Raw genomic sequence first — 27968 nt, forward strand, 5'->3', positions numbered from 1 at the left:
AACCATCTTCATACGTGGAATCGATTGGTATGAAATTTCTCTATGAGGCTTGATTGTAATTTTCTTGGTACTGAAGGTTTTGCGATCGTTACCGCTACTATTTTATTAGAAGGTCTATTATTATGATTGCACTGCATTAGTCCGTTCACAGGGGTTCGAAATCGGTCTCATCTGTCCTAGATGCACTTGTCGCATGGTAAAGTGGTCTAACCTACAATGGACTGAAGGAAGCGGGGTAGTCTAGCTGGCCAGCGTAGGCGGGGCGGATCCAATTACGTCTCAGCAAGAACGAATTTATTGCGGCGGGCGTCTGCGCCCGCAACGCTCTCACCTTGACATGTCGCCGACGTGCCGATCTAGAGCAGATCCCCGTGCGACAGGTTTGCAAAACCTACCCAAAACGACTAAATTTACGGGCCCATTAAGGATTAATTAATTACCATTTTAGTACCACCTACGCTTCTGGTGTTATGCGTAGTCTCCGGGTTACTGACATTGGTCTTAATTAGGTGAATAGTGCTGTACAAGGTACTTTGATTATCTAATCGCCTACCTAATCATCATAGTTTGTTTCTATGTAGTAAAACCTACTAACATAATTGTGTAAATACCAACCATATTAAGTGTTCCATAACTTATACATTTAGATTAATAACCACCTTTTGCGTTACCTATGTCCAGCATTCTCTATTATTGTTTCATAATCTTGTTTTCTTTATATTCAATTTCATTTGTATTTATAACAAAAGTTATCTTTTTTTGAGCAGACTAATTTTTTTATTAATTACCTATATCTAATCAATTAAATTCAAGATGAATTAAGTTTGTTGATTAGATTTCTAATTTATTTAACCCAAGTATTATACTTACACGTTTTTAAACGTCTGTTAGTACTCGTAATTATTATACTGTGTCATTTTGGTATCTCAAAGTTGACCTTATAAGTATACAAATAAAAAATATTATTTATATCCATTTCCGTTATCTAATAAAAGTTCTTATCATTCATCTCCCAATAACAACAAACGCCGATGCCGATGCATTATCGTAGTAAATACGTCATCTCTATGTATGTTATGCGCTTACGCATAGAACGGAGGCTGCGGCGGCGGCGGCGGCGCTATGCCCTCTGGAGGCTCGCGATTCCGACAGTCGCGTGAGAATCGTTGCGGCAGCCGGTTGGGCCCGACACCGAGCACACGCACAACAAATCGCGGACGATATATTTTACGATACAACTTGCGATTTTTAAGCGTCGTGAATCGTGAGTTTAAAAGTGCATTGGACCATGTGGTTTGCGAACTTCGCTGGCGAGATGTTTGAGTACGCATGATTTTGATGAAACCGTCGTGAAAAACAGCACAAATGAAGATGACTGTAAATCGCATTAGGGTGGTAGTGTTGGGGAGTCCGCGGTGCGGGAAATCGGGTTAGTATTTTATATTACAAACGTATGTTATTTCTATAAATGCGGGTTTTTATATATTTATCACAGTCTGAGTAGATACATAATTTAAGTTAAATGGGAACAATTTTTGCAGTTTTCATTTTTGTATAAGCTTCCACACATAGAAACAAATATACTAGCAAAATTAAATACCAGTTGAGTGTACTATACAATAAATGGAAAAATGTAATAAAATGTGAAACCATGATTACGGCCAACAGGTTAACGGCCTTGCAAATTTGGGAAGCATTAAATTTATTATGAGAGAATACAAGAAAACGAGTTTTTTTTTGGGAAATAATGATGTCCATTTAATTAACAGTTTAAAGATTGATGTCTGCATAATTAAAATTACAATTTGTTTTCTACAATGTTCCGTCCTTGGATGATGAATGCACCTTTGCAATTCCTGTATAATTATGTACAAATTTATAATTCATGCAAACACATGATACACATGTAAACCTTATTTAGATAATAGTCTTATTCTTTAATACTTTTAGTTAGGTAGGTATGTATCTACTTTAGGTAGGTATCTAATACATTGTGTTGACATTTTGAAAAATTTGAATAAATTAACATTTCAGGACAATTTTTTTGCTGCTAGATTTATTGAATAGTATTATATGCTTATTAGTGTGATTGTATCAATGAAATATAATTAAACGTACTTACCCTTTTTAGATCAATCGCCAAAAGTTTCGACGTATGTGTATGTATATAACCTTGAACTCTCGTTCGCTCATAGTTCGCGCGATTTCAGTAATTATGTTGCTGCTGAAAATAGTGTCATTAATGTGTGTAATGCTTTATTTTTAATTGATAATATGTTCCCTTGGCCTAGTATAACAAATGACAGAAAACCTTTTTTTTCAATTGCACTATTCTAATACATCATTAGGACAACCTCAAGGTTCAAAAAACCAATGTTCTAATTTGATGTATAATTCTTCAAGAGGGAAGGAATAGCATTGCGATCCTAGTGAAATAACGGTACTTTTTCTTAGAAAATCCATTTCGGGAGAAAACGCTTTGCACTAACTAAATCTTAACAAATCATTTCGATTTTGATGTCAATCGCTTTAGCATAATATATTCTAGGTTAATATTGCAAATTTTGAAAAAAAAAGGAAAATCTAAAAACCTTGTTTTTCATTGTGTCATACTAAAAAAATCATGAAGAGTGGAAAAAGGTTTTCTCTTTTTGTATAGACAATCACGTGGTTATACTTCCCTCTTAAGAACTCGGTCACAACCTTTCGTCAATGCTTTTAACTAGACTGAAAGTATTAAATCTGTTTATGACAGATGCTTGCAGACGGAAAACAATATTAAGAAATAGGTACTTACCTAGTACCTACCTAACTACCTCTAGGGAACCAATCAAATTATTTAAATACATATTTTTTGATTTATGTTTTTTAAGTAGTCACACTGCACTCCTATATATAAATATTATAAATTAAAAATTGTAATAAATGTCACACATTAAAGAAAATGTAACCAAGCCCTCCGGTGGCCCAGGCCGAAATTGAAGCGGCGTCCTCAGTAGTTTACTTGAGTATCAATATGATATCTAAGTATTTCAGTTTATAATTTATATATAGTAGTGTGTAAGTAATAAATAAGGTGCACACCACACACCAGCGACGTTCTCAGCGGTAGTACGCAGTCGCTGTGGCCGAAAACGGCTAGCAGGGGGATTATGATGATTTTAGTGTGACTACTTAAAAGCAAATAATTAAATACGTATTTAATAAAATCAATTGATTTATTTCTCAGTTGAGTAGGGTGGTTCAAAAACCGTTTTTTTATTTTCCCACTGGGCACCCCCTTATTTTGTTATACTTATTACTTATGCTGATAAACTAAGACTAGACGTCAGTTGAAATTTTCACAGATGATGTATTTCTGTTGCCGGTATAACAACAAATGCAAAAAATTACGGAACCCTCGGTGGGCGAGTCCGACTTACACTTGTCCAGATTTTTCTTTAGTGTAATATGACATCATTTCACTATCATTTTAGTTTTAGTACAGTCAAGGTATTAACTATAGATACGGACAAAGTGACTAAAATATGTACACACTACCTTAATATATAGGCAATAAGGTCGTGTATACATATTTTTGGCACTTTGACCGTATCGATATTTAATATCGTACGTTTTATAGTATTTGAATAGGAACGGATTTATTAAATATACGTCTTACACAATCTTCTAGTAATGAACACATTAAGCTTCTTGTAACTAGGTCTAGGTACTATGTTGTTAACAATTGCAATGTGAGCGTAGTCATCAGTATAAAATACCAATTTATAATACCGTAAGTATAACTCTAAAAAAATTTTTAATGGTTCCGGTAAACATAATACCTACTTATCAATAAATAAATATATAATTTTACACAGATCGACCTAGTCCCACAGTAAGCTCAATAAGGCTTGTATTGTGGGTAGCCGACGATATGTAGTTACTACACTTACTACTTTTTTTTCTCATAACAAAAATTCTTTATTTACAATAACAATATATATAATGGATATATACAGATGATTACTATAACTAGCTTATATCTAAAATAGGCCCTTGAGGCATCGTACCAAGGATGCTGGCGGCATTTCCTCGTTGATACGTTGTGCGAGGAAGCCGCCAGCTCTTCGGTCACCAGTTATGTCAACCAGACCTTTCGCGATTTCTCCAAAAAACAGGTGCGCGCTGGGACCCCATTGACCTAGAGTTTCATGGTACAAAATGATACTCTCTAACGAGGCTCTTATATTTATTACGTTTAAAAATTTTGGTGCTTTCCGCCGCTGCGCCCGCTTTTACATTAGTCCGTTGGAGGTGGGACGGTGCCAGTGTGTCTATGCAGGTAGCATCCCACACTAACATCCGTCCCAAGCTCCAAGGACACCCCATCAGGCCTCTTGCCATCATCCCTGATAATGCCAGTCGGTCAAGTCAAGTCAAGTCAAGTCAAAATATTCTTTATTCAAATAGGCCTAGCAACAAGCACTTTTAAATCGTCAAATTTTACAAATATCATCTTAATCTAAATATCAGAGCAATTTATTGATGCAGTTATTATTGTTCTAAAAAAAACATTGAACTATTATAGATATGGTAAACTTAATAATAAGAATTTCACAAAAAGATCGTCAAACATCAATCGATCGGCTCAAGAAGAGCAGGCACATTGATGGTGAGATCGACGGATTATGTCATTAAGCGACGCAAGTCTTGAAAAACGACCTGCACTAGAAAACATCCATAACTCAGCAACAAATATTTGTGATAATGATAAACACACAAATAAAGGCCCTTACCAGGATTCGAACCCGGGACGTATCCTGCTTCGTAGGTAGGGTCACTAGTTCATGGAATTGGTACATTTTACCTAACATCAAATGAGGTAGTTCTGTTTTTTTAATATGTTGGTAGTGATGAAATGGTAATAATAAGTCCAAGTTTTCGACCTCAAAAGCCCTTGGGATCATTGGATAATTTATTTTATTATTACCTCATTTGATGTTAGGCTGTTTGGTGTTTGACTTTACAATGGTAAAGTACATCAAAATCCATTAAATTTTAGGACTTTTTCAGTTTTTGTAAAAAAAAAACACCGAGAACCAGAGTTACGGCAAATTCACTATGCACACTTTCAAGAAGATGAAATTTGCAATTAATTGACAATATAATCTTAATAGTCTTAGTGAGGTAAATAGTTTCTACGGCTTCTCAAAGGTTTGCAAAATTTTGAACTAACTGTAACTGCAAAAAAGGTTGTACCAGCAGTTGTGGTTGCAGGGAAGCAGGACTCAAATGCTCAGCTGTTTGCAACTACAGCAATGGTCAATCCTGCGAGAATATACCAGACCGGAGATGTGTGCCGACATTGAAAAACCATTCATTGATGATCCACCATCAGATGACGATTTCGACCTGCCTGATCAGGTTGACGAAGAAATGCTACCACATACACTGGGTACAAAAGAAGTGCTGTGGATTCAGAGGACAAGCGTGGTCCATCAAAGATATACAAGAGATGCAAGTTATAACAAGTTCCCTCACTGTACTGTATATTATACACACAATGATCCGAAGGGCTTTTGAGGTTGAAAACTTGGATTTGTCATTACTATTTTATCACTAATAACATGTATAAAAAACAGCTAACTACCTCATTTGATGTAAGCCAACACCTCTTTTTTGGTACGATTTCCATGTATTACACTACTAGTCTAGGAGGCCGTTAAAATATAGTAGTTACCTCATCGATTCCATTGTATAACAAAAATAGTCCCACCATTTTTATGAACTGCTAACATTCGTTACCCCATGTCATCCGTTTAATTGTAGATGAACAGATTAGCGAAATAAATTAAATAAATAAATAAATATTATAGGGACATTCTTACACAAATTGACTTAAGTCCCACGGTAAGCCAAGAAGGCTTGTGTTGTGGGTTCTCGGACAGCGATATACATATATAACAAATACTTAAATACATAGAAACCATCCATGAATCGGGAACAAATATCTGTGCTCATCACACTAATAAATGCCTCTACCGGGATTCGAACCCAGGACCATCGGCTTCATAGGCAGGGTCACTACCCACTAGGCCAGACCGGTCGTCAATTAACCTTATATTCGTGTCAACATCAATAAATTACATATCTATCTACATTTTAAATTGATCTACGTTTTAACATAAACTCTATCCAATCGATTATCAAAACCCTGTGCTTAAAGATCGTAATTTCATTCGTTAACTAATATCTCCGGTTGTTTACCAAATTCCTTCAGATGGAATGTTTCAATGTAAACGGTATTATGATAAGCTCACCTTGTATTGTCTCGCCGTTGTTTTCTATTATAATTTAATTATGCATCTTATCACAAAGCACACACTGTAATAATATGATGCATTATACATTTTTTAGCAGTGACAGATGGAGTTGTAGACATTTCACGAAGAATTTTGTGAGTGATTCTAAATATTCGAACCAAGGTAATGCACATAATATTACTTTATGGTGAATAAATGAAAATGAAATGAATGAAAATGAAATCTATATGTAGAGAATAGCAGGTACAAGTATTTCATGTTCTGTATCAAATAAATTGTTTTATTTATGTAATGTTTTTTTTTGGTTTACCATATATTTATCTTCATTTTATGTAATAGTTTTCTTATGGTTTAATTTCGGTTTGGACATAGAAAAACCTTAACTTGAACTTGAAGAACTTCATGCATCCGGCGTCTTATAGAGCACGGCGTCAGTTGTCGCAAGGTAACCTACAAAGCAGAACTTAAACAGTATCACTTAATTAAGAAAAACTGTGTTAATTAGAGTAGAGGCGTTTAAGGTTGTTATTTAAATAGCTTGCATTATGATTTGCACATAACGTGAGTGTAGATCAACGACCTCGGTTAAGCGTTAATCGGACGTTTTAGCGTTACACAACGGTTGGCGCCAGGCGACGGTGTCGGGAAATCGCGCTGACCCACCGGCGTCGAGTGTAATTGCACCGCCCTAATTGCCGGCCCGGCGCGCCCGCTGACGGCTGACGGACCGGCGTAGACGCACGCGTTTGCAATTCATTACAGAAAAGCGCTGGGCCGACATGTGAAATTGTTTTTAAAGTAGATCCTGTCTACGAGGGTGTGGCAGGGACTCGCGACCGACTAACATCGTTTAGCTCGTCCCGTAGCATAAAACGGCGACTACGATTTAAATTATTCTCGGAGCTCATTACTGGAGCCACCGTACGTTATTTACAGGTCATAATGTCCGTTAGTCGTTTATAATTTCATTGATGCTTAATGCAGTTTATCCCTTATCTGGTGTCCGAATAACTAGGCCAGTCTCGAGATGATATGCATCGCGTATGAACGGTTTTTCAATCGACCAGTTAAAACAATTAACTTGGGTCAATAAAGTATTTTATTAACGATCTGCCATGACGTTCCCTGGAAGTTGATTAAGTGTAGACGTGGGGTGAAATTTGAAAGGCACGGACAGCGACTAAAAATAAACTTGGAAATTGTTTTTGGTGTCGAGAATCTGTCGCAATGTCAATTAAGAGCGCAGATTGTGCAGCACTATGTATCTTGACATGCGTTTATATAGATTCTATATTTTAGAGTGTAAAAGTGTAAGAAGTTGTAATATAGTAATATCCTGACGGATCACAAAAATATGTCACTCTTAGGTATCTTACAACTGAGATGACAACGACTCCTCTCCTCTTAAATTAAAATATACCAACAGTCGCGTATGCACACCCAGATGTTTGATGCAGGTTGGGTTTCAGCTTCGGTCATGTCTGAGGTGCTTAACATGTTTAAGTTTAGGTTCTAAGTTGCGTTTAGTATCATTTTCAACTAAATCAAAGATGTAGGATATATCAAATTTCATCGAAATTGGTTCAGCGGTTATTGATTCCTCATTCAAATTTCCACCCCCCTTTTCACACCCTTAAGGGATGAGTTTTGGGATAAAAACTATCCTATGTCGCCATGTACCAAATTCCAACTAAATCGGTTCAACAGTTTAAGCGTGAAGAGGAAAAAAAGTCTTATTTTTTATAATTTTTCATGTGTTTATTCTTCGGAATGGTATCAATGTAGATATAGATATAAACATAAGGTTGAGTGCCCCTAACCCCCCCCCCCCCCCCCCCTTTTCCTAAAAAAATACATCAAAAATCTTGGATAAATCCTTGGGACCTAAGACCCAACCAACGCTGCCATTCACGAAATGCCGTATTTCATCGGCTGCAACGGCCTCTACAAGTCTTATGAACTACGACGCGTTCCAAACAATTAGAACTAGGTCCCACAATAAGCATGTAGGTATAAAAAATCGATAGATGCAGAAAAAAAAACTCCATTCCAAAAACCTACACACATACGACACCAGCCCATATACGTGACGATGTAACCTCTCACTTGCTAAAAAAACCGGGCAAGTGCGAGTCGGACTCGCGCACCGAGGGTTCTGTACAAACCTGTAGGTATATATTACACAGCTTTCTATATTTTGTGCACAGTTAAGAATATATTCATAATAGTGTTGAATGTCCTCTAGTTTTTTTATGATTTTAGCGTATTTTATATCATATATTTTGATTTTTTTAATGCAAAATGAAAATAAAGACTTAAAAACAGTAGAGCAAATCTTCCAAAATCATTGATAGATTCATAAATTGTGAGCATAAGTACATCGGAAATTAATCTTATATCAAAGGCAACAAAACCACTGTTGCCCAGTATTATTATATGATGTAACTAAAAATTTACTGTTTTCGCATTTTTTCCTTTATCTGTGCTATAAGACGTTGCTTCGTACCAAATTTCAAGATTCTGAGTTCACGGGAAGTACCCTGTAGGTTTTGATTTTCCTTGCGAGTGTCGAAAATTTGCGGAAATTTGCGGCATAAACGGCTGTATCTTTTGAATGTGTTGGCTTAGAAGTTTGATTTTTTCACAGCTTCAAGGGACAGTAGACCTGAGTATTTGATATAAATTCCAGCTTGATACCTCCACGCGTTTATGAGAAAAAAGGGTCTTGACAGACAGACAGACAGACGTACGGACGGACAACAAACTGATCCTATAAGGGTTCCGTTTTTTCCTTTCGAGGTACGGAACCCTAAAAAAAGACATAGACTCACATTCAAAAATATTACCCTCCGCCTTCTTTTCACCCGATTATACGAGCTAATCAGGTGAAAAGGGCTCCAACAGCAAACCGCGCCGTCGACGGCTTCTCACGCCGTGATGGATCACTCCGTAGTGATGCACCGCGGTGCCGCCGACATCTACGAGTACCACTGGCGGTGCAGACTAGCAGATGCGGCCGATTTCGCTTGTAGTCACATTAATATTGATTTCGAAATTAACTGTCGATTGGAGAATATATTGATTTATCCTTGCACATTGAAGTGTAAAACAGAAAGTGATCAATCGCTTTGAAATATATTTAGATAGATAGATAGATAAAAACTTTATTTTAAAAACATTCTCGTGACAAAAAAATAATAAACTTATAATGAAAATAAAACTAAAACTTAGGTCTACTATACTAAACAAACTAATTACTAACTAGGTACTAGTTTTTTAGTTTTTTGTCACGACTGTGTATTTCGTTTAGGTATATAATTTGCTCAAAATGACTGAAAAGCGCAAATTTCGCTCTTATAAAAAATATAGTCGCTTTACGTGGTATATTTTAATTGGGTTTAACTTACTTGTAAACCTCGTTATGTACAATAATATTACTAATAGACAAGGAAAATGAATAAATGTACAGTCAGCTGCAGACAAATGGTAACCTTCTGCATAGAAATTTGTATGTAGCACATAGCTAATAGTACGACGAGTATGGCTGACTGATTGCTAAGCCCTTACTGATTGAATTTATTGTGTAACAAACATTAGCCATACCTAAGTTTTAACAATGCATTAAACTGCGGCGGCATTACTGTTACGACATTGCTGCAGCGGCGTTGATGTTGCCTCTGTATCTGTCGGTGTCAATGAGTAACGAATTGAACGTCACAATCGCGATAGTACTCGTAATCCGGCGGCGAATTTCACTCATTTTAATCAAGGAAAATAGCCAGTTTCGTAGCCAAATGGCATAAAACGGAACCCTTATAGTTTCGCCATGTCTGTCTGTCTGTCTGTCTGTCTGTCCGAGGCTTTGCTCCGTGGTCGTTAGTGCTAGAAAGCTGAAATTTGGCATGGATATATAAATCAATAAAGCCGACAAAGTCGTACAATAAAATCTAAAAATTTTTTTTTTAGGGTACCTCCTCTACACGTAAAGTGGGGGTGAATTTTTTTTTTTCGCTTCAATCCTAGAGTGTGGGGTATCGTTAGAAAGGTCTTTCAAAACTAATAGGGGTTTTCAAGAAACATTTTTTGATAAAGTGAATATATTCGGAGAAAATCGCTCCGAAAGAAAAAAAAATGTGTCCCCCCCCCTCTAACTTTTGAACCATAGGTCCAAAAAATATGAAATAAATCGTGGAAGTAGAGCTTAAGAAAAACATTAAATGAAAACTATAGCAGACATGATCAGTTTAGCTGCTTTTGAGTTATCGCAAAAAGTTTTCCCTTCATAGTAAAAAGACTTACTTTAATTAGGTACTGATTATGCAAATTTGCCTATTTGTTTAACTCGGGTGAGAGGTACCGTTTCATCCCTTGGTTAACAATTTACTATACTTTAAGCTCCAATTTAGCTTATTGTGACGAAAGAGTAACTACGGAACCCTACACTGAGCGTGGCCCGACATGCTCTTGGCCGGTTATTATTAATGGTATCAGTTGACTAGATTTGTTAAAGGATCAAATGCCTATATGGGACTCATTTGCATTAAAGCAATACAAAAGTCAGAAATTACAGTCAAAGTCTGCCAAAGTCATTCGCGCAAAATGGTAAACTAAACGGTATGTCTTTTCTTGGAGTATCGAAAACAAGAAAATTGTGACTTTGACGGTAAAATATTGCGTTTATGTATTTAGTTGCTATACAATTATTTTTTTAATAAAATTCAAAGAATCGAATAGTACGATTTTTTTCATTTTAGATTTTAAAATAAAAACAAATGAAATTTTGTAGATCATATTTGTTTTTGTTTTCCTTTTTTGTGTATATTGTGATAAACGGCTCATTTTCTATCTATTTGATTAGATTTTCTTATGAAATCCAACTTGTGTCATCAACAGTAATGTCGCCACAATAACGCAGCTATAGTTGACATCCGATTGTCGCTTTTACAAAGTTTTCATCAGTCGCCTAAAAGCCGTCTTCCCTAATAGTAGGTCTCCAGTGCACGCACGCTGTCAGCTCAGGTACTATAGGTAATGTCCTCACGTAGCCACAATTTCGCGTGGAGTCGCTTTTTTATGCGCCTTAATACTCGACATTAACCACAGCACCCGATGGACCCGCATCGATTTAATGTCAAACCTCTCTGTGCGAGTAAAACAAAAAAAATGTTTCTGTAATTTAATATAAATAGGTTTTTACTTACAAGAGTTGAATCTCAGGATCGGAGGGCCTAGTTATTTTTATTTAAAAGAATCGAAATCTCTCCCAGTTTTCAAGTATTTCCTCTGCCCCAAACGCCTCTTATAATATAAGTATGTTCGTAAACTTAAACAGTTTAGCTAAGTATAAGTATTTGCAATAACAAAACAAAATTATAAACTCTGTGCCTTTTATGACTATGTATACAAAATCTATTATTTATATGAGTATACATATCTAACATTTTTTGGTTTCATGTCAGCGCAATTAAGAATTAATTTGCTGATAGCATGACGGAAAGTGGAGATAAACGTAGGCAAGCTGGTATATCCTAGATGCGTATTACCTGTTCGCCGACACGCGCATCAATCGACTCTTGATCGATGAGACTCGTAATCTATTAATTACCCTATAGATTCCTGCCGATACATCCATTGTTCTTAAGATAAAGCATCATCTATCAACCCACGTGGTGCCATGTAGCTTGATCATCGCAATTTGTCTTATGCCCTTCAACGCATTTAAATGATTTTTATATCGAAATTTATAACGGATCGAATCGATTGTTTGTTTTTAATTCGTAATGGACTTCAAAGTATTTTGATCAAATTAAACAGTCAATTTTATCACCGAATGCGTAATCGAGTCCCGGAGAAAGTGTATGCACTTAATGCACGGGTGAAAAAAAACGAAAGGAAAATGAGAGTGTGGAATTTGGCATGTCTTTCATAAATTTCGGTTACCGTCTGTGGTTCGGTAACGTTACGTCTTTAAGAATCATAATGCCTCATTAAGAACTTCATTCTTCATGAATGCTGTTAACAGGCATTCAACTTTATTGATGCGGTAACTCAGTGGGTTTATCGAATGATGTCAATCAAAGAAGGAGTAGGTTTTGTGATATTGTACTTAATTACGATTACAAATGGCCGGTGATTTCCGGTTTATTGTGTAGTTTGTAGTAATGGCCGAGTTTAGTAATGTTAAGAAAAATGACTCTAAGGACCTACCTGATTCAGAGCGTATCTTTAGCACAGTTAAACAACAAAATACATTGATTGAAAATGTTATTTGATTGTCAACGCATTGATGCGTAAGAGGCAGAGGATTTATATGAAAATCCAATACAGAAGTCACAATTGAGATGCATGTACCTACACTCAGAAGTTGCAATCGAGACGAAGAACGTTTGGTCAAGTTACCTTAATCGGGTGCCCTAGAATGTGTCGTGAATGCATTCCACCCAAGTCCATTGTCATGCGACATGATGCAGTTGCATAAGGCTGCGTAAACGTTGGCTAATCGTTTTGGGCATAGAGTCAGACTAAAATGGAAGCGGCGATAATCCCCCTGGGCTAACACCGCCTTTGATGATAAAACTGCGCCTGGAATAATAAACAGCATTTGTTAGTGAGGGAAGGTAAATAAGAAATTACGCTGCATAAGATTGAATGCAGACGACTAGTCTTTCATCAACTATCAGATCTGAGCATAGTAATTCAAACAAGAAAGTGCATCAGAACATAAATTTCCATCAGTCATGGAGTAGAAACTCGTATAATTATTATTATCCATCAAAGGGTCAAGTACCTATCTTCATTATTCCGCGCCCGTCGAGTCGTGGCTCGTGTAATGAACTTTTTGAATAGGTTCTTCAGCTCCTTTCGAGGTGGCAGGATTCCCTCGTCGTTTTGTAGGTAGCTGTCGGCGAGGGCTTTCTCCAAACTTGCGTCGTCATTGTTGTTGATAACTGTTTGTATTGTATACGTCCCTTCGAATCGAAATACCGGGAGTGGAATGAAAAGACTAATCAATGCTATAGCGCTTCTGGTAGAAAGTTAGGAGGAACGACCTTAGGTCATTGTTAGCTTTATTACCAGGGTCATGATTCTGGTAACTTCCTGTCTATAAAAGGTGTAAAGGTTGATGTATCAATTACATCATAATTGAACGTTATAATAAGATAAGTTATTTGTTTGTTGCAGCGGTCGTCGTGCGTTATCTAACCAAGCGGTACATAGGTGAATACAGCTCTACAGGAGGTGAGTGTTTACAATCAAATTACCGACAGTACGATAATTATAAGAGGCCATTTCGTTTACGATGTGAATATTATATGCAAAATTACGCGTTATTGTTTTGTAACAATTGACGTCAATTTGCGCGCTGTCAGTGCAACTTTAAATTGAAATGTCTCCTTCCTTCCGACCTTAAACGAATGGCAAGTGTCGTGTTTTGCGTCACTGGCGTGGCGCTTCGAAGTAACATTTTAATTATGTTAAGGAAATTTATTTTAATATTCATTGCTAGTAACTCAGCGAAAGCCATAATTTAGTATTTATCGTTCACTCGCATTCCACTGTCTATATTAAGATAAACAAGGTAACAATGTCGCTGTTCGTTTAGGGTATGAATATACCTATAGCGATTGGCCGAATAACAATCCATTATACCATAATTGTCGGTAATGTTATAGCAAATTACAGTGCGCTGATAATTATGATGTTTATGATAGCTATTGAAATTGAATAGTTATAAGCAGGTTGCTACTCGATTAAATATCTCAAAACTTGTTACAGTTTATCTACCGTGATTTATCCTTGATATATTTTTATAAGTAAGTGTAGTGGTGGCTATTTGGCTGGTATGGTAGCTGGGAATACCTAAGAAATGTTTTGTTTGGTTTCAGATTTCCTTTATCAGCACCGAGTCGCGTTCGACGGCGCAGTATCTGAAGTCGAGATTATGGACACTTCTAACTGTGCAGTAAGTTAATTAATTAATAAAGTTGATTATTTTCCTGTTCAACTTTATTACCTTCGACGTTAATCTGTAGGTGGTGAACAATAAAGATTTAAGTGGCAACAGTATTGTAAATGAAGCCGGAAAGGCTGAGTTTCATTTAGCGGTAGACAATGGCGATGTTTATCTGCTAGGTAGCGGGAGGCTGATGCTCGTACAATTTAATTAGACAAAGTTTATGGGTCTTGTATCAGCTATCAGATGCGATCGCGGCGTCCGCGGTCGCCTCCAGCGGAATACCGCCTATCTCAAAAACAGACCGCGAAACGAATTATGCGTAAGCTGATAAAGTTCTTATACCTATGCTTATTTTTTGATATTGACATAGGTTGTTTTTAGTCGGTGAGTTTTGCTTAGTGCATATTGATCTACTTTATACAGATCTTTGTACAATTTATGACAAAATGCACATTAATTTATTTAGAAATGAAATATAAAAAGGTCAATACATAATGATTCAAATGAAATTTCACAATTTGAACCTACCAAAACAACCTTAAATTATATAAATATAAACTCAACAATTAAGTCAAATAAAACTAAACCTATTTACACTAAGCCTAAAATAACCCACTCTGCGTCGTACCCAGGCTCAAAGGTCCCTATAATGCCTGCAGCATTTCCCCGCTGAACTGCTATAGATACCTGTTGAACCAAGTACGACACAGAACGACGATTACCATCACGACCTCTTTCCCGCAAACGCCGGCCTATTTCACCAAAAAGTCGGCGAGCTTCCACTTCCCCACGGCCCCGCTGTCTTCAATGCTACGGGCACAAAATCGTACGCCGATGCCAGTGCGGCGTATTTAATGTGCTTGGCAGCAGTCTCCGCCGCCGAACCAGCACAACGTATTGTCTACCACGAATGGGATTCAGCGAATGTGCTCACGCAAGTGGCATCCCACAAGAGGCAGCGCCATCCGCCACGGAACCAACGTTAGGCCGTCCGGCCTCTTCCCATCCGTACGGCTGAGACCAGGCGCAGGCGGCTCCAAAATACAGGGCACGTTTGCTGAAACCATGGTTGCGCAATTTTCCGCATGCTACATTAAATGTATGCGATGATATGAATCAGAATCTTCTTCAACTTCTTCAGTTTTAAGATAAAAATAACTTCATTTAGTAAATTTTAAATTGTAGGTTCTAACTACATAAGTCCAGCTACATACGTAGCGCCAAAATTTGCCATTGGACATGCCGAAGCTAAGTTTCCTTGCTTTTTCTTTCAGGCCTGTAAATAAAGCCCTCCTATTGTATCAAAATATTCAATCCGGCGGGAATACTGTCCTATGACGGCTATGACAGATGTAGTTGTATTTGGTAGGTATTTTTTAAATATATTTATAGACATAATTTTAAGTTGATGATTTGAAGGGGCCAGTAACCTCGATTACCTTATGTTTTACATGTCGGTATTTCGGCGCAGTTCCCTGCTTCAGTTGATATTTCAGTGGCACGTACTGGAATATCAACTCAAAACAAGAAAACACCAATGTGTGGTTTAAAAATACTTCTTTTGTTTACAAGTATGTTAGATGGAAGACAAAATCTAATAACGGAAATGTAAAAAAAGTGTTTCAATGTTTTGTTTTGAATTGCGTAATAGATTATAAAGCGGCGGCCCCATTGCGCCCCGCAGAGACACTAGTGTCTTGACTGCATTATAATGAGCTCCGATACATTTCTTTAATAGATTATGCTTAATCTTGGCTTTTGTTAATGGAATTAAATCTGAATTTCCGGAATTTGTGCCCAAAACCTTTATCAGCACCGCTACTTTTAATTAAGCGGCGATATGTCATGACACCGTTGTAATAGGCGCCAGCGTTCAAATTAATCTGTCTTGAGAAATACATCTTATTAAGGCAAACATTTTGAGTGGCTTGAATATTTAATACTGATCAAACTTATACCTACCACGCTTTATGATTTTCAACATGAGGCGTTGCCTTTTTAGATTGTTATTCTTAAAAATTATGTCTTTGGAATTTCATTTATGCAAATAATTTTTGAACTGCGTGTCTTTCTTCTTCTACGTTACGAGCTCACGAGCTTTTAGAAGGCTACAATTATAATGACCACCAAAAAATGAGTGTCGTTTTTTTCGCATTAAATGGATTGCCATATTTTCATATGCCATAATGCTATTTCGCATAAATGTCATTATAATAATGCTTCAATTCGCCAAAAAAGCTGTGTATATGCGCATAATATTCTTTTGCCGTATACAAAAATGGCTAATGTCGGATTTTTATAACTTCAAACTTCATAATATTCAATGCATCGAATATAATGCTTCTACTAATGTTGAAAATCCTAACTTTGAAATTATTATAACTAAATCTACTGATATAATTTATGTTATAATTTTAGGCTGTATAAACAACGGAACTTATACTACTCGCTTATACTGCGTTTATTTGTTTGTCCCTACACCTCGTGAGCCCCTGACCCTCAGGGGGCCTAGTCAAGATGACAATCGTTTATAGAAAACGCAGGAAAACAACATTTATAATGAATTATTCGGTCATTTCTATACATTTTTTACGCTTATATTAGCGTTCCGTTTGGTTTTTTGCAAACGATTATCATCTTGCAACTATAGGATACTTACTGCATTAAAATAAGGTACCTATTACAATGAAGTTAATAACACAATCAGTAACAAAAAAGTATATATTTAAGCAAAATAATCTGCAAAACCAGTAATGATAATTTTTCTTCAATACAGTGTGTATTTTTGATATAACTTCAAACTGAAACTAGACGTAGGTTTTAGTGCTATAAAACAATTCTGAAAGATTTTTTTAGTTTAGTCTTCACTACCAGAGCACAATTAATTTTTGAAATTTTTTCGAGCGGCAATGTATATTACATCATGATCACTTTTGACAGTTATGACGCCGCCGCGTCATTAATGAGACGTTTTGATTTAAAACAAAGTAGTGATATATTGCTTGCTGAATTATTTTGTATGAAATAATAAAAGTCGTCCATTTTTTATAAAACCTATGAAATTGTGCTCATTACAGCCTAAACTAACTGCCCTTTGATTATGTGTTAATATCAAAAATACACGCTGTATAAATACGTAAGTCGTTTGACGTTTATAAATTGACACCGTAATATGACGTTTTAGTTCCAAATTTTTCATAGATTTTTTTCCTTATAGTGTAAAATTAAAGAAAACAACATGACTGTGAAACCACGTGGTGAAAAAAACGTGATTTCCTTAAGTCGAAAAGTCAAACGACTTACAATACAATGCGAAGTACAATAATCATTTCCAATGTGGTGCACACCTATTATGGCAGAACTACAAGCCCGACAACGACGAACTGTTGCCAGAATTGCAGTTTAGGTTAGGTTAGAACTGCGACTCCCACATAGACTAACTGTTGCCAGAAACGCAGATTAGGCTAGGTTAGAACTGCGACCCTCACAAAGACGAACTGTTGTCCTAAAAGCAGGAATCAGGTTAAGTTAGAACTGCGACCCTCACAAAGATGGACTGTTGTCAGAAAAACGGGTTATGCGAATAGAAGGATTCAACATAAGAATCTTATGACATTTAACCTGCAGGATGGAAATTTATTAGACATGTGTTTGCTCATAAAAAATAGGATATTCGAATTTAGGCTATTCGGGTTATACGTATAGAAGAATTCGTCATAAGTATCTTATGACATTTAACTTGTATGACGAAAATATCGTAGACAAGATAAGTTTAGCGCATAAAAATTAGGATAATCAATTTATTCGGATCAATAGTTATGCCAAACGTTTTTATGCGAAGTGAAAATAGACAAGAAAAATTTATGCGTTCCAATATAGACCCCCAAAAAATACTTTGGTACAAAACAAAAACTTTTTAGGTCCGGACTAAAGGACAGGGTACTGAGTACATATGTACAATGGGTTGTGGCGGTACTTCTTTTCACCACACCAACTGATATAAGCGCTCATGATTGTTCAAAAACTAATGAGAAAGTTGCATTTTATCCACATGTGGGGCAAAGTAATCAGATGCTGATTTGGAGTTGTTTAATTATGATAGCTGGTAGACTTGACTTTTAAATGATGATTTTGAACGATATTTTTTTTATTACGTTAATTTAGTTTTTTTTTTGGTATTTCATAGGTTAGGTTGGTTAGTGTGGTGAAAAATTTTGTGTTTCACTCGGGGGCAAAGTTTGTTAAACCCTTGTGCCTTGAAACCCTCGCAACGGTCAGGATTCGATTTCTCGAACCACTCGCTACCCTTGTGGTTTAATTTTGGAATCTTTCACTTGCTTGACGAGGGTGCGGAGTGTTAGGGTCGGCAACGCACATGTAACTCCTCTGGAGTTGCAGGCGTCCATAGGCTACGGAGACTGCTTATCATCAGGCGGGCCGTATGCTTGATTGCCACCGACGTAGTATAAAAAAAGCACGAGCGGTTAAACAACAACTTTGCCCCCTTGTAAATGAAATAACCATTCTTCACGTACCTACTTAAACATATCTACTGTTCAATACATGTTTCCCTCTTCTTGGGCATTGCCATTGGTTTATAATATTCTTCCTCTGTTTGCCTTTAGGCCGTCAATACTTATCGAATCTATTTTTCCCAGATTCGTGGCTGCTTGGCGGAGCACGTGCGATGGGGCGACGCTTTCGCTGTGGTGTATTCAGTGTGCGAGCGGCGGTCCTTCGCGGCGGCCGCCGAGCTGCTATCGCTCCTGGAGCGCACCCGGCTGCCGGGCTGCGCGGCTGTCACCCTCTTGGGGAACAAGAGAGACCTCGAACACGCTAGGTGAGAGGGCAAAGCAGCAGTCACAATAGGTTACTGAATCTACACTTATTATAACCCATTAATGACACAGGCTTCGGAAATTGTATGTAGTCCATTCACTACACGGGCAGGCAGTTTCTTTGGTGATGCGCATTCAAGTATCTCCACGATGTTTTCGTAGCTCAACAAGCTTTTTAATTATATTAGGCAATGTTGCGTGGGTAATAAAGACGAACTTATTACAGGTAATAAGTTATTTATTTATTTATTTAGAAACCAAACAGTCGTATAAACATATCAACAATGCAATACAAACGATGTACCACAACAAAAAGAAAATACAACAAAAAGACCTGGAGGTTCATAAATTATGTTAACTGAAATAAATATAGTTATATAGCTACTTAATGCAAATTTTTGAATCTGATAGAAAAAATAACTGATATCTGTACTTATTTTAAGGTCTCAGGGTGGATTTTAGAACAAAAACGGCAGAATAAACAAATCACAATTATTTTATTCAAAGTTCTAATAAATATCACAAAATTAAAGGAACAAACCGCACATTTTATATTACATAACGAAATATAAAATAACAGCATGGAACGATATCAAAGTAGCTCACGCGATCACGACGGCAGCCGAAGGCAAAATGTTCCGAGCAACGGTTTGCACCGGTTTTTATAGCCTATGCCTGGTAGGGTAGACTTTATGTTGCCAACACGGCTTCTCCTGACTAGAGGTCGTCCACGACCTCTTGAGTAACATTCATGGAGCCTGTGGTGCCAGCAGTAGATGGCTGAAGGATGGGCACTCGTCGCGCGCCGGGTTCTGATGGGCTGGTGGTGGTTCTGAGCAGCTCGTACGGGCTTCAGGCGCGAGGTCCGTCAGAGCTTCACTGGACAGTCATCAATGTCATCAGCTGGAATTGGAGAGAGCAATTATAACACACGCTTACATTTTATTTCCAACACATCTACCATGTACGTTAATTCAATGTTTTGTCAATACATCTTTTGCTATTCAACATGTTTTTTTTTCTTTTTTCAAAACAAGAACATAAATATCGAAAGAAACATATCGGAGTGCAGAAAACGTGGCTTGCTTACGCCTATAAGATTTAAATAAAAAAAAGAATACTGCCCTGTAACTGGTCCCTTTCATTCCAAGCCAACCTCAGTAAGGTAGCGCCAGTAGACTCGTTCAGAGCAGCATCCGCCGGGTATGGAGCTCGGAGCGCCGGCTCTATGACGTAATGCATGGGGTAACCGACGAACAGTTAAACTCGAGCCACGAGTTTGACAGTGATTAACACATAACTACGACCGTAGGTAGGTATACGGTCATCAGGTGACGAACACCTACACAGGGCCTTTAGGCAAGACGATGACGAACATCAAGTCTGTGCCCACCTGTGGCATCCTCGAATGCAGTAACAAAGTATGCTTGTTCGAGTACTCCGACGAACGGATAGGCTAGACGTACGAGCTAGACCAGCGACGAACGCATGATCAACAGGCGACGAACGCCATGTCAGTAGGCGACGAACGCCATGTCAGTAGGCGACGAACGCCATGTCAGTAGGCGACGAACGCCATGTCAGTAGGCGACGAACGCCATGTCAGTAGGCGACGAACGTCATGTCAGTAGGCGACAAACGCCATGTCAGTAGGCGACGAACGCCATGTCAGTAGGCGACGAACGCCATGTCAGTAGGCGACGAACGCCATGTCAGTAGGCGACGAACGCCATGTCAGTAGGCGACGAACGCCATGTCAGTAGGCGACGAACGCCATGTCAGTAGGTGACAAACGCCAGGTCAGTAGGTGACGAACGCCACTGAAAAGGGCAGCTCATGTCTCGGGGCACCACTCGCCACGCCAAGGCACCATACACTGATGCCGCTTGAGTCTCTCTCCCGCAGCTGCCGCTGAGTAGACTCAGGCCGTAGCGTCCACTCATCAAGAAATAAGTTTTCCTGTAGACTAAAAATGTTTTATTACAAAAACAAGATCGCCAAATTGGAACTCTCGTGATTCTTGCCCCGTATTTAACAAGGCTTCTAATTCACAAGGCTCGGCCTTACCTGACCTTGACTTACTAACCTATCTAGGTATTCGACCTCAGTGACCAAGAAAGTGCATTTCCGACGATTAATGGAAAAACCCGCCTGAGTAAGAGTCTTTAAGACGTTTTCTAGGGTCAGTATTTATGTGATCTCACAGGTTGAGCATCGCGTGTGTAGTATCGCGATCCGCACTAATACTAGCACCAGAACTACGACGTGAACGTCTTAGAGGTCTATTATGATCATCTGCAGACCTTCTACGCGAATACCCATAAGACCGCGGAGTCACACTACGATGCGCACTCCGAGACCGGTAACGCGATCGAACATGCGAGTAATCACGACGGAGACGCGATCTAGAAAGCCTATTAGTACCCAACAATCTCATTCCTGCGAGTCAGATTGCAATCGGTACCGAGAACTAACGCGTGAGCCATTTCGGGAACTACTACACATACGAACATGCGTCCAGTAACTTCCTCAATGTCGCTGGATCACTTGATATGTTAAACCACAAAAAAATACCAGTCGGTCCAATACGTCTAATCAAGAATCAATTTTAATGAACACACTTTTGGTAACCGCACATTTACAACATCAAAGTCTAAGAACGACAAAACTACGATTGATAATGATTTGCCGAAATAAAACACTAACTTACTACAATAAGCAACACGGTTACGCAAAATCGAACACTAAAAGCAATGCAACAGAATGCTTTTAAAGATTACCCACATGTAACCGGAATTTCATCGTAAACAACGCATAAAAAAGACGCGATTATAACCATTACACCATAAAAGTAGTCAAATGTAAAATTTGTTCCTTTTTAATGTGGGCTGCTACGTTCTTTATCCAACTTCTGATTTAAGGTCTCAGGGTGGATTTTAGAACAAAAACGGCAGAATAAACAAATCACAATTATTTTATTCAAAGTTCTAATAAATATCACAAAATTAAAGGAACAAACCGCACATTTTATATTACATAACGAAATATAAAATAACAGCATGGAACGATATCAAAGTAGCTCACGCGATCACGACGGCAGCCGAAGGCAAAATGTTCCGAGCAACGGTTTGCACCGGTTTTTATAGCCTATGCCTGGTAGGGTAGACTTTATGTTGCCAACATTATATATTAAAACAACTTACTTTTAACTATATCTTTTAGACTAGCCAACGAATTTTGAAAACAATCTACTTCGAATAGATTTTGATTATAGTAACTAGGAACTCGTCTGAAAAAGGTATGCCTGGAATAGTTTTTGACCGAAAAACTAATATGAAACAGCGATCGAGGGCGTAAGGGGTGATGCGGACAACTGAAACTAACTAATCTTAGTAGATTAGGACAATTAATAATATTTTATATAATTTTAAACAAAAACATAACGTCTAAGTATATCCTACGGTTAAAAAGAGAAGGTACACCAAAATGTTTCGCCGCCAACGTTGAATTTACAAAATAAGTACCTGTTCAATAACTTAAAGATTTTAAGAAAATGTTTTGAATTCTCTCCAAACGGTCAATATGGACTTGGTATTGTGGTGTCCAAATTACACTTCCGAATTCGAGGATACTCCTAACTAAAGAATAAAATAATAATTTATACATATTACGCTGCCTAGCTGCCTAGAAACTGTATGATAATAACCAGTATTTATTAAATCTCCGAGCTCCAGTTTCCAAGGTGCGCAGTGCGGAATAAGTGATTCCTTTTTTGCCTTCTTTTTTCTTTCTATTCTTCCAGATTATTTAATATATCCTTATTCATACTTATTATTACTAATTGATAACAATAAAGATTCTGTCGTTTTCGTATAACGAGGTTTTACTCCCCCTTACTTTTGGACCCGGGTATGTCCTTAAACTACGTCCAAAAGAGAGGTATGGGCAATGTGAATGTCATCTCGCCTTGTGTGGTAGGGCACAGCACAGTAGATGTCATTCCAGATCTAGAGCAGAGCCCAACTGGGGAAGTACCTCCACCTTACAGAAAACCGCAGCCTAATTAACACTTGACCCTACTCATAGTGTTGTGTTCCTGCCGGTGAGTAAGGTTGCCAGAGCTCAACGAGGGGGGTGGGGTTAGGGTCGGCAACGCGCATGTAACTCCTCTGGAGTTGCAGGTGTACATAGGCTACGGAGACTGCTTACCATCAGGCAGGCCGTATGCTTGTTTGCTACCGACGTAGTATAACTCAAGTTTTGTTGGTAGGGAGGTCCATGCGGAGGAGGGTCAGGAGCTGTCGCTGCGGTTCGGGTGCCAGTTCTACGAGGTGTCGGCGGCGGAGTCGTGCGCGGGCGCGGCGCTCGCCTTCCACGCGCTGCTGCGCGAGGCGCGCGCGCTCGCGCTGCTGCTACCCTCGCCACGGCGCAAGCTCGCTGCCTATTCTGTTTCTAAAGTAAGTATGTATTACTATGTGTTGGTGGCAAAGTTACATAGGCTGCGTGCTCGTTTTGCTTCTGTCGTCACCCCGGCGAAAATCGAAATTTCGTTAACCGCCTTTCTATCGCTCTTGTATATTCAAACGAAACACGAGGCAAATAGACAAATGAACGAAGTGGTTCACGGTAGACCTTCATCTTTAGTATCTAATGTCATTATTTACTTTTGGGTTGGCTACGCCTGCCTTCCACGTGCTAATGGGCGAGGCGCGCACGCTTCACTGCTGTCTGCCTTCGCCTCACTGTAGCTGCCCATTCTATTTCTAAAGTATGCTCGTTCTATGAGCTTGCGGAAAGTCGGAAGCGGGATTCATCTGCTTGTTTAAAATGTGAAACAAATGTGAAATATTTATACCGTTGTATTTTGATTAAATTATGAATATTCTTTTAATCTGATTACTTTTGTCTTTCACAGGTAATCGGCACAATATTTGGCAAAAATAGCAAAAGTGTGCGAAAGAAAAGGCCGTCACTTAGCATTTAAACTAGGATTAATGTTTCATACAAATATTTATTACTTAAGCCATGGAGACTGCTTCGTTTGTAAATACAATAAGAAATCTATTTTATAATATGCCAGCTAATGGAAAATTTTCCTTAGAAATATTTTTGGAGTTTTTGAGAATCTTATTAACCTGGCCGTCGTGGCCTTAAGCCGCAAATACATGAATTATAAATATGACCCATTCAAATGAAAATGGGATAATTTACCTATTTGTGAAATAGCGAACAATGCCAGGTTAATGAAATTACACAAAAAACTGTAAAAGCTATCCCTATTTTTTAAGAAAAATAACATACCTAACTGAATCTTGTATTTAAAAAATCGCGTGCTTTCGACCTTTGGAACAACGTTGGCCGAGCAGGTTTGTAGCTGCACCAACGTATCTGCACTTATCAAAGATCTTATCTTATTACGAAAGGGTCTATATTTGTTTATTCGCATAACTGATATGTTGGTAGTCTTACACCCTTCATTAAACGTGTAAGACAAGTACGTCAACGTTAAACTCAATCATTATGCTCTCGCAAGATGTGGAATTACTATAATTTTTACATTCATGATTTACGCTGCCGTTTTCACAAATAGCCATGTTTATAATGCGTCACTGTGACTGAGTTTTTTGGACGTCTAGTATACCTACTTATTAAAAAACTGAGTTGAGGATTTAAAGAGTACTTTTAAATACATATATTATAACTGAACTCTCCCCGAATACTTGATGCTGCTGGGATATAATTTTGGCAGATGGGCGACCTCATTGTATCATTGTAAACCTGTCCGGTAGGATCTATATTTGTTAAAAGTGTCTATTATTGTCTTGTTGAAGTTGGAAGAACGCTGGGCCGGTCAGTAAATAGTTCCATTATAGTGACTTGAGATGTGCCTTAATGATGATTCGTTTAGATACTTGTCAATCTAAGTTATAAAAGAATATTTTTTGTAGTACCACCACCACATATAAGTATATACGTTGTATATACGTTGCTAACGAGCTCAGTATTCTCAGTAGTGTTGTAATTTTTTTGTATTTAGCAGAAACAAGTAACCTTTTCCAGATATATAGTAGATAACTTTTGAGGGGAATAATAAATATAAAATAGTTTTGCCCTACGGTTGACTGGTAGAGAATTCCTTAAGTCATTAAGTCTGCCATTTGTACTTGTTTTTATTGCGCAAGAAAGTTTAAATATATAAACAAAATTTGAAAATTTTCATGTTTCTAATTTTCGTACTGTACCATATTAAAAAGCATCTCGGCCAGGTTACACGGTTTACGTTTAATACAAACTAGCGACCTGCCCCGGCTTCACACGGGTTACACAAAACCTTAATAAATTATACACCTAAACCTTAATCAAGAATCATTCTCTTAGCTGAAAACCGCATGAAAATCCGTTCAGTAGTTTTTGAGATTTTTTTTTTTTTTTTCTATTTATTTAGAAACAAACAGTCATACACAATTTTTGATCAAAACTTATAGACAAAAAATAGACCTATAGTTTCATATGTAGAGAATTATCGCAAACATACAGACAAAGAGACAGACGCGGCGGAGGACTTTATAAGGTGCAGTGATTACAATTGTAAGTTGTATTGTGAGTATTGAGCCTGGCTTTCTAAGGGTGCGGGTCGTGTGGATCGAGCGTGACTCGCAGGGCCCGATTACGGTACCCTACAATAGATGTAATTGAGGCACCACAGGAACATATAAACTTATATCTGAGGTCACGAACGCTCGATACATTAAGCGTTGCTATTTGTGAAAAGTGTTATTTAGCGAGAAAATAATTCAAACTGTATGGATATTTCTGTAATATTAATATAATATTTTGGCCATCGTATTGTTGTCTAGGTATTAGGTAGGTAGTTATGTACTTTATGTGGTAGGTACTCTAAAAAGACATTGACGTATCAATAACACAGTAGCTATGTGTCCATACCTCAACGACAAATCATTGTAGATACGCTGCTGCTGCATCTACTTCTGGTATTACTGATTCTTAAGAACGTGCGCTAGTAACTTCACAAGATGGCACTGACCCCTTTTTAGGGTTCCGAAGCCAAATGGCAAAAAACGGAACCCTTATAGATTCGTCATGTCCGTCTGTCTGTCCGTTTATGTCACAGCCACTTTTTTCCGAAACTATAAAAACTATACTGTTCAAACTTGGTAAGTAGATCTATTCTATGAACCGCATTAAGATTTTCACACAAAAATAGAAAAAAAACAATAATTTTTGGGGGTTCCCCATACTTAGAACTGACAGTCAAAAAAACATTTTTTCATCAAACCCATACGTGTGGGGTATCTATCTATGGATAGGTCTTCAAAAATTATATTGAGGTTTCTAATATCATTTTTTTCTAAACTGAATAGTTTGCGCAAGAGATACTTCCAAACATGCAAACTTCCACCGAAAATTGGTTTGAACGAGATCTAGTAAGTAGGTTTTTTAATACGTCATAAATGGTACGGAACCCTTCATGGGCGAGCCCGACTCGCACTTGGCCGTTTTTTTCCTATATATTTTAGGTGGTCGAATTGCCGCCATTACACCATCTAATGGCGCTAACACCGTCTAATGCCACATTCTTTTGACCGAATTAATAAAAATACCTATTCTTGTATGTGATGCTACATAGCAACAAGAAAAATAATTTAATAAGAGAACTAGTGAGTACTGTGAGTAGTTTAGTTAGCTCCAAAACTTAGTGCCTTCGGTCTATCCTCCTGACGACAGTGTTTCAAAATATTCCAGCTTAAATTTAACTCGGTCAAATTCACAAAGAGTCAAAAGTTAATTGGGGCCTATGTACATGTAAATAGTACGCCAATCGTCAGGAGGATGAGTAGACGTAACGGATCTTACAATACACGTAGACGTTCTATATGTATTTACATTTTAACTTTATTCCTTATCAGTTACACAAACCTAGGACTGTTTAATTTTCGTTCAGAAAATTTTTCTCACGGATAATCCCATTATTTTATACATTGTCGATTGTACACGGCGCATGTAGCTAAAGTGGGCGGGGTGCTGATGCTGACTACTTGCGTGAATCGCTTATGCATTACTCGTGCTCGTGGAAAGACCGAGCGATGGAGATAACGAGCAAGAAAATGTGCGGCTCAGTTGTGCAAGCAGCATGTGCAATGTGCAAGTTACTTGTTCCAGTAACCCGTACCTTAACTTGCACCAGTTGCGCAAATTGCAAGGGTTGCTTGCACTGGTAGATACTTGCTCAAATCCTGCGCAAGTGCTTTAACATATGCAAGCTACATGCTCTGTACCTATACAAGGAATGTATGGTCCTTTTAATATATAAAATGTCGCCTTTTACTAATTATGTAAGTATACCGTGTTAAATAAAGTCAGTATATCTTGTAAATAATTCATAATAATATAATTCTGTATATCATAATACACCTCGCACTAGAGTTATGACTGACTCTACAAATTGTAAATATTGATGTTAAAAGTTCATGTTAGCCTTTAGATATAACATTTACAGTAACATAATAAAACTCGATAGTAAAATAAATACCTGTTTTATTTGTAGAACCGAGCCCTTATTCTCGATGTATACTTGTCTTATGAAAATGATAATGAAAATGGTTACGTTCGCTTGCTCGCTTTAAAGTTAGTCTTATTTTTGTGACCGAGCGCGATGACGAACGTAAAGGAGCATATGTGCATGCAGTTGGTGGGTTCCGGTTTCAACGTTCCGGATCCGGGACCGCAAACAGGATCATCTGAATTAAGCAGCAGCACGAGCAATCCCAGACTTGATCCCTAAGATGTTAGACATGTTAGGAAAATTTCGAAAATGTTGAGTGACTGCGACATCTGTCCCACAAAGGA

General features: G+C 37.9%; 1 protein-coding gene across 1 annotated transcript; it reads left to right on the forward strand.

Annotated features, from left to right (window-relative positions):
• The first annotated feature begins 828 nt into the window (after nucleotides 1-828).
• LOC133520593 (ras-related and estrogen-regulated growth inhibitor-like protein) lies at nucleotides 829-27648 on the forward strand. The gene is made up of 6 exons (XM_061855098.1): nucleotides 829-1429; nucleotides 13488-13544; nucleotides 14192-14268; nucleotides 18921-19102; nucleotides 23371-23557; nucleotides 24016-27648. The coding sequence occupies exons 1-6, from the start codon at nucleotides 1366-1368 to the stop codon at nucleotides 24082-24084; spliced, it is 636 nt and encodes a 211-aa protein (XP_061711082.1). The 5' UTR covers nucleotides 829-1365; the 3' UTR covers nucleotides 24085-27648.
• The last annotated feature ends 320 nt before the right edge of the window (nucleotides 27649-27968 follow it).

The sequence above is a fragment of the Cydia pomonella genome, chromosome 8 (assembly GCF_033807575.1).
Source record: "Cydia pomonella isolate Wapato2018A chromosome 8, ilCydPomo1, whole genome shotgun sequence".
Classification (NCBI taxonomy): Eukaryota; Metazoa; Arthropoda; class Insecta; order Lepidoptera; family Tortricidae; genus Cydia; species Cydia pomonella.